The sequence below is a fragment of the Drosophila yakuba genome, chromosome 2L (assembly GCF_016746365.2).
Source record: "Drosophila yakuba strain Tai18E2 chromosome 2L, Prin_Dyak_Tai18E2_2.1, whole genome shotgun sequence".
Classification (NCBI taxonomy): Eukaryota; Metazoa; Arthropoda; class Insecta; order Diptera; family Drosophilidae; genus Drosophila; species Drosophila yakuba.
Window position 1 is genome coordinate 15,040,969 of NC_052527.2, and position 8,281 is coordinate 15,049,249.

The window sequence follows — 8,281 nt, forward strand, 5'->3', positions numbered from 1 at the left end:
GATCGCTGTTCAGCCATTCGTGAGTCCTTCTCTTGTTTGGGCTTCTGTTGGCATGGTTGTCAGCAGCCGTGCCAAAGGACTGGAGTCTGGATTCAGCTCGAGGACGAGGACGATGACGACGAGGACAAGAGCGCAGTGCGTGTCGCTTTAACAAACCGGAAGCTACATGCGATGTAATGAAAAAGGACAGGGCGGAAGTCGCAGTGGGGTTCCCCATTTCAGCAAGGGTGCCCAGTGGGCCCGGTTCTGATTCAGAACTTCGAACTACGGCCCTTTCCGAATGAGTTTGCTTTAACGCTGCTGGTATTTATAGACAATTGGTTCGTGATTGTTGACAGCGCTCAGCGTCCCGCTGAACTCTCCACGGACCCAGCCATCGACATGGACCGACATAGACCGTGGAGCACTCGAATCGAATTGACTCGGCTCGAATCGACTCAGCTCTGCTCTGGCAATTTTTTGCATGCTCCATAAAAATGGTACAAAATATGGTTGACTTTGGGCAGAAGCGAGTCGGAACCAGATGAGTGGGTTTAAGTGAATGACTGCGCACTGCATGCAGGAAATAGCGGGCAGTTTCCCATTTAGGCAATTGAGTTAGGCCTCTAGGCCTCTAGGCCCAGGAATAAATCAGCGAAATCTGCAAAGGATTTTGTGAGGAAAATTGCATTTAACACGGAGTATACACGAAAAAATACCAACGTCATTACAACGTAGAATTTTGTGATTTCAGTAAAATATTTTTCTTCTTAAGACTGCAAAAAAATAACAAGAACACAAATGTTATAAAGAAAAAGACGATGCACAAAAAAATTGTCTCCTAATTTACATAAGCTCAGAAGAACTTGTCACTTCAAAAGTAATGATTTATTTTACTCTCGAAATAATTAATAAATTTCACAAAATTAACGTATTCAAAATTTATTGAAATACAAACGCTTTGGCCAAAATATGTCTGAAACAAATAATACTCGTAGTCATAATATCACGCTGGAGAAAGAAGAATCTCCTCTCGTTAGCAGCAGCGGTAGTGTAAAGACTCGGTCAAATTCCAGCACTTTAGAGTTGGAAGTAATTGTGGAGGAGAGTTTAAAACAGATTGGAACACCTCCAAACTATGACGAGCTAACTCTGAATAGCATTGTGGATGCAATTATGCCCAAAATTAAGAACAAGTTAATGGGCTATGATGCGATCGAGATGGAGCTCCAGAATATCCAAAAATCCCTGGACACATATAGTCAGCAAATGAAAGCAGTGGATGGGGACATAGCTGAAATATTTTTGGACCTACACAATATTTATAAGAGGCTCGAAGGACTCAATAAAAGTGGCAGGAAGTTATGCAGCACAAAGAAAGCAATTTTATTAAGGCATGTCAAAGAGTCTGAAGACTTGCTGAGCCGTTCACGCCGTTATCTAACAAACGATCCCAAAGAGATGAGTGCCCATCTTGTTGGTCCACCAACGGAAGTCCCATCGATTCCTAAGGTACGTAAGCGCTTTTCAAAAATTCTGAAACCAAATAACGATTGCTATCTAGGACACAGCCAACTTGGAGGGCAGCTCGAAAGGAAGTACCTAAACCGTACCTAATAATTTTGATTGATGATTGTACTACTCACTCCATCTAAATCTGTGCATAACATACTTCAGAGACGGCAAGCGGGTGATAAATGTGGACTGCAGCAAAAAAATATTTATTAAATTTCTAACTATTTACAACAAATATCTGACTAAATGGCAAGGAGAATTACTGCGTTGGATAACCTGGCTTAACTGGGAATAACCTGTAGACCTTAACATTCTACTGTTTTCAATTGCTGGTCTCACTTGCTCCCCAATTTCTTTGTTATCTCTCTGTTTTTCCTTCAATGGCTTTGTAAACAAAGCAAAGTGCAAATTTATGTGGTAAACCACTTGAAATCGAACATTTTTTCCATCAGAGGAGATGCCCTGAATGCAAAGCTTTGATTGTTGCTTAAAATGTATCTTGAACCGTATCTGTATCTCACTTCTTGCCCTCACCGAATCCGAATCCGAATTCGAATCCGAGCCCGCAACTGTTGTGCAAATGTAAATGTTGGCAAAGTGGCAAGTCAGGTGGTTGGATGATGTTCTTCATTCCATTCCATTAGCCTCAAGTTAAAGCTTTGGCTGAGCTGATGATTGTTAAAGTCGAAATTTGCATTCGAATTCGGGTCTAAATCGATACCGATATACGTCAGGTGGATTTGAACGTGTGTGAAAATTGAGTTTAATCAGTAGTTATTTTGCTTGCCTTAATTCATGTTCCCGTCACGATTCGATATAAGCAGATTTAGCTGGCCCCGTCGCCTGTTGTTATTGTTGAGGCAAAACGGGGCTAATTCGATTATCGTCAATCGGTGTGTGGTAGTTCTTAATTGATTTGAGCAAACGCTACAAACGAGATTAATTGATGAGACAGGGCAACCGAAGCCCAAATGGGCAATGCCAAAGCCCCCAATCTAAAATGGACAATTCAAATTGAATGTATGCCCATTCAGAGATCCATTCTAAACTGTGTTGTCTTCTTTACTGCAGCAGGTTGTGTGCACTCAAAATAATAGAGCGCAGTATAGAGCAAATACGACAAAGGGACAAAACGCAAACGGAAAACGCAAAAGCTAAAAACTTGGTAGGAGGATCCAAGGATCTCTGCTGGCTGCTGACTGCTGGCTGTGCAGCCTGTGTAATAGCAGCATTTGCTCAATTTTAGTACGTAGTAAACGTATTTCTTTTATGGCCCCGTAGGTTATTTGTGCATCGCTCTGACTCGCTGGCACGGTCTACATTCCGGGATGCTAGCGTACATTCAGACAAACAATTCAGAAAAGATATATATCCCTGACACAATAAACGAAGTTCGTTTCCTGAGTGGCCATTTTACTGCGAGGCCTTTCAGTCGGAGTGGCTCCACCACCCAGCACCCAGCACCCAGCAACCATCACCCATCATTCCCAGCTACTCAACCCCTATCTTGGGGCCAGAACTAAGCAAATATTCGCACACAAATATGATTAAGTATCGGGAGGTGGGCGGAGGTGGGTGGGTGTATATGTTTGGATTCCTGCTTCTGGTTTGCTTTTAATTGCTTTCAAGTAAACAGAGTGCCCCTTGGTAAATGGGAACATAAATATAATTGCCAGGTTGGTTCGCAATGCTTTAAAATTTCCACTCTCGAGGCCATATGTGCCAGAGCCAAACATTTGCCTGTCCAGCTTTCCTTCCTTAGCTCCACTTGCTGGAGGCTTGGATTGTGTTTTCCACTGCCGAAGGTGTTACTTAATTTAATGCCGTGATTTGTTTGCCACCCTGATTATTGTGGTCGCCATTCTGGGGCCTTTGATTTCCCTACTAAACTGGCAAACACAACAAGCGTTCTAAACGAGAACAAGCAATCTTTTTTCAGCAGAATGTGTTTTGTGTATTATAAATATTAATAACTAACTGAATCAAAAATCTGAGATAATTACTCTGAAGAATTTAAAGCGTTGCATTATTTTCTAAAATGTGCTTGTGGTATTATAATTTACATATAATGCAAATCACTTATGTTGCATTGTGTTATTTACATAACTGCCAACCCGCAGTGTGAATGATTTTTCCCATAGTCCTTTTTTGTTGCTGAATCGAGTTTGGGAGAGTATTGGTCAAGTGCCAGCTGCATTAGGCCATAAATTTGCCAAAAAGTAAACAGTAAACATTTTATTGTTGTTCCTTCCCGCACAGCCCTCCCATTTGACTGTTTTAAATAATTATTTAACATTTTACATTGTTTAGCTCGCGTTTTTCGTGTCGCTATGCGGGCGAGCTCGATGTAGGGGGTGGCTTTTGTTTGTTGTAAAGATTTGCACGATTTGCATTTGTGCCAAAACGATTCATGAATGATTCATGTGCGCCAGACCAGAAGCAGATGTCGACAATACTCATCCCAGTTCGATTTATGCATCGGGCACGTGCCAAACGTTTTGCAGCGATGACGGTGAAGCTTTAAAAGGATTTCAAATTTTATAAACGAGGCTGGAAGTTCTAAACCCGAAAAAAGTGGTTCAGATTTGAAACGGGTTTTCAAGAAGCACTTTTTTTTCGGATTGTCTACTTTTCGCAGCAAGACTTGCTTTTTCTATCACTAGCAGAGTAGGAAATACTTAAACCAATTCAAAACATGCCGGTAAGTTTTTAATTTGCAATTTGCTTTTCTTTTTATAACCTTTGCTCTTCTTGTTAACAGATAATAGCCAAGCAGACTTTAGGGAATAGGAAAGATGTCAATGGTCAAATAGCTAAGCAAACACCAACTTGCAAAGTAGGTCATGGGCTAGGTCGAAGGATATCGCTGACAGGCTACAGTCAGAAAGTAAATAATTACCAAAACTATAAGCTTAGAGAGGAGGGTGCAACGACCTGGCTAAATGGCAATGGTCCAAACATTGCCGTACAGAAAAAACACATCAAGAATTTGGGCATAGACGTTAATAATTTTTATGGAGGACCGGTCATAACAAGTAGGCCGAAACTTTCTACCCAGCGAAGGTTGAGGACTGAAACCAATGCACCTGAAGGTGATATAAATAATATGGTAACGCAGCAAATATACTGGGTCGACTATAAGGTATCAAAATTCCACAAAATAATGAATCCCGAGATTGTTAGACCGATCGATAAATTTACTCTAGACAACTTAAGGAAATGTCCCCAACGCGTGAGAGATTCCGGAAATAGCCGAGTTCATAAGCGTTACGAAAAAAAGTTATCGAAACCAATAAATAGCACAACGAATAGAAGAACTGTAGTAAGGATGTCTGAGGAAAATGTTGAGTATGATACTATAACACTGTGCGACTTCGGAGAAATAACACCCAGGAATTATCCAGAGGAGACAGACAGCGAAAAATGGTACAGCTCTGACCCAGACAGCGATGATACGATAATAGAAAGCAGTCATATAGATGATAATATATCCACTTCAGAGGAAGAAAACGTTCAAAATGGAACGGGGTATGAATCGGATATATCCCTAGAAGAAACGCTGTTAACAGCAGAGTATAATAGGCCAATATATAATATAAAACCGGTTGATAGTGATATCTTTACTTTAGAGAAAGGAGAACTTCACAGTCGCAGGAAAAAAGAAGCCGTGATCCTTTTAGAAGGCGAAAGGCCATTACTTGCAAAAAAAGTGATCACTTTAAGTGATAAGGAAGACAGTGATATTTTTACCCCAGAGAATGAAGACGTTCAAGGTCGAATGGAGTATGAATCGGAAGAAGAACCACAGTGTTCGGAAAAAGAATTCACAGCGGAGAATAAAAGGCCAAAATATAATACAAAACCGGTTTATAGTTATATCTTTATTTCAGAGAATGGAGAACTTCACAGTCGGAAAAAAGAAGTCGTGATCCTTCTAGAAGGCGAAGGGCCATTACTTGTAAAAAAAGTGATCACTGTAAGTAATAAGGAAGACAGTGATATTTTTACCCCAGAGGATGAAGACGTTCAAGGTCGAATGGAGTATGAGTCGGAAGGAGAACCACAGTGTTCGGAAAAAGAGTTCACAGCGGAGTATAAAAGGCCAAAATATAATATAAAACCGGTTTATAGTGATATCTTTACTTCAGAGAATGGAGAACTTCACAGTAGCAGGAAAAAAGAAGTCGTGATCCTTTTAGAAGGCAAAGGGACATTATTTGCAAAAAGTGTGATCACTTTAAGTGATAACGAAGACACTGATAGTTTTTCCTCAGAGGAAGGATTTCAAAGCGAAGGACATGAAGCGAGTGAATTGACAATTAACTCTGAAGAAGACGAATCACTACTTGCGGAAAATGACTTTATTCTAGATAATATGAATCTTAAGAATGATGCACAGAATGGCAAAGGCATAGAAATCATAGATACTTCATTACGAGATGACAATTCAAATTGGGAGTTACGACAGCCATCAATGATCACTTTTGATGTTACTACCAGTTGCTGTGATGATTCACAATTGTGGCAATTTCTGTTAAGAACCTATAAGAAGTTGATGAATAATGGCAAGCTTCCGTGGCTGGGTTCTAGACCACGTGCGAGTATTTTGGAATTTAATAGTCCTAGTGAGCGTCACTGTTATGCATCATTTTTGCTATATGTCTTTAGTGGATTGGGGAATATTCGTCCAGCCACATTAGTGAGAATTGACATAAGGTATTCGCCATATGCTGAAGAAAACCCTTCACCATATTTCGACAAACGGGCTTTTGATTTGGAACAGGCTCGCTTGGTAAAGCTGATGAAAAAGGCAATGGAGGTCGATAGGATCAATCTTATGAGAGCAAAGCGCGATAAACTGTTGATAAATTATGTCAAGCGCATAAGGATTTTTCTTGCACATGAGAAGGTTGAAAATAAAAGGTTTTGTTGTACCAAAAAAAAAAGGCGGTCAAATTTGATGATGCGCATGATCCTTCGAATCCACCCATTAATTATAATTTGCAGTGTAATTGTCATCAGCGCCTCGTTCTTGGTCTACCACGAGCTATATTTTGAGCGACCGAAGCCTCTAACGCTTTGGCAGAGCTTTTTGCTATGTTTTGGTATATAATTTCGCCCTTTACTAATCGATATATTTGATAATTTCAATAAAATATTTTTATAATTTTTTTTTTAAATGGGCCTGGGGAAAAAGGAAATATTTAAATTTCAAGAGTTCATACAGCCACTTGGGGAAAACTGTAATGGTTAATAGACTTCGAAACACATAACGCATCTTGTTCATTAAAAGTGGCTTTCATACCTTTGTGGCCTTGTTGCGAATGGCAAGTGTCTAAGCAACAAGCCTTTTAAGTATTTAGTACCCAGTCGATTATCTCCCGCTTACTCCTTTTCCCGAATTCCCCGGGTTCAGATGGAAATGGCAGGAACAGCAGCCTTCCCGACAGCCAATCACGCCAGTGAGCGTCAGCAAATGCAAATTTAATGGTCTATGAAAAAGGTAGCCGGGCAAATGCTTTTAACCACATCCGCTGCTATTAGTTCACCGACGGAGCCATCAGAGCCGTTGCTAAACAACAAGAGCGACGGATAACAATGGAAAATGACGCCAGTGGAAATGCGAAAATCAATTCGCATTAGTGGATGGTGTTATTTCATCTTGCTCTGCTGGAGAATTGGCAATATCCCTCGCAAACCCTCGCTTAAATTTTAGATTAGCCGAACGGGACGTGAAGCTCAGGAACCACCGCAAAAATGTACCAGTCGGATGAGCATTGAATATCTAATGTCAAGAAAGTGTACACTTGGAAACATATAAAAGTGGATAGTGTATATGTTGTATACTTTTTGAAATGGGTATTAGCCAACGACTCATTTGATGCCTGTTTCTGGTGGGCAATCATCAGATTTCGGTATCTCCGATTCGAGATATTCTGTAGTATATAGAGGGTAGCCACATAATGCCAACAAAGCTAAGCCTGCGCTGCGAATTGTTTTGTGCGCTGCAATCACAGAAGATAGATGTGTGTCCAATCGACATTTACGGTAATTGTTCTGCTTATTCCCGCATAGATCGCCAAACTGACAACCGACAACCGACAACGACCGCAGTCAAATATGAGCAATGGCCCGGATCGGATCACACGCTTTCAAGCAAATGCTGACTGGGCGGAGGACGCTCGTCAGCTGCAATCCGCAGGGGGGATTTGAGTGTGTCGCTTTTTCTTTGCCATTTCCTGCCGTGTCCTGCTATTCGTGCATGCAATCCAAAACACACAGATACAAGCACTGCCACACTCACAACAGCCAGAACAAACTGACACTCGCACAGATACACACACAAGCACTCATTGAGGGGCAATGCATTCAAGCGCAAATTAAGCTTGACAAGCAAAAATTAAACTGAGTGTATCTGTGTGGCAGGGTGTACTTGTATCTGGTAGATACATTCCGCACTCAGTGTGTGTTTCCATGCTTGTTGGGCAAAATATAATTTCTTCATGTTCAGTTCATTAAACAGAGCAAACCAACTCGGAAAAGCACTTACCATGAATAGATTTTAAGGGGCCCAACAGCCATACAGCCAACAGCTGACGAGAAAGACTACGAACTACGAAGGCGAGAGAAATGGTCTCCCCAATTCAAATAAATATGCAAAACGCAAAATGGTACGATACAAATGAATTTCAAATATCACTGCACTTCTTAATGAACTATTTGTGTTTGCTTGTTTGCTTATATTTCTTTTATTCGAAGTTGTAGAATTCCCGGCATTATGCTTTCA

General features: G+C 40.8%; 2 protein-coding genes across 2 annotated transcripts; both read left to right on the forward strand.

Annotated features, from left to right (window-relative positions):
- The first annotated feature begins 835 nt into the window (after positions 1–835).
- On the forward strand, positions 836–1,803 carry LOC6528269. The gene is made up of 2 exons (XM_002089286.4): positions 836–1,491; positions 1,544–1,803. Exons 1-2 carry the CDS (start codon positions 952–954, stop codon positions 1,583–1,585), a joined length of 582 nt encoding a protein of 193 aa, XP_002089322.2. The 5' UTR covers positions 836–951; the 3' UTR covers positions 1,586–1,803.
- A 2,302-nt stretch (positions 1,804–4,105) lies between these two features.
- On the forward strand, positions 4,106–6,661 carry LOC26534570. Its single transcript, XM_015199035.2, has 2 exons — positions 4,106–4,195; positions 4,256–6,661. Exons 1-2 carry the CDS (start codon positions 4,190–4,192, stop codon positions 6,605–6,607), a joined length of 2,358 nt encoding a protein of 785 aa, XP_015054521.1. The 5' UTR covers positions 4,106–4,189; the 3' UTR covers positions 6,608–6,661.
- Positions 6,662–8,281: the final 1,620 nt, after the last annotated feature.

Excerpts from the sequence above, each read along its gene's own strand:
- LOC6528269 (XM_002089286.4), top strand. The coding sequence starts at position 952 with ATGTCTGAAACAAATAATACTCGTAGTCATAATATCACGCTGGAGAAA. Across the intron at positions 1,492-1,543 it reads AAGTCCCATCGATTCCTAAG|GACACAGCCAACTTGGAGGG; the intron begins GTACGTAAGCGC and ends ATTGCTATCTAG.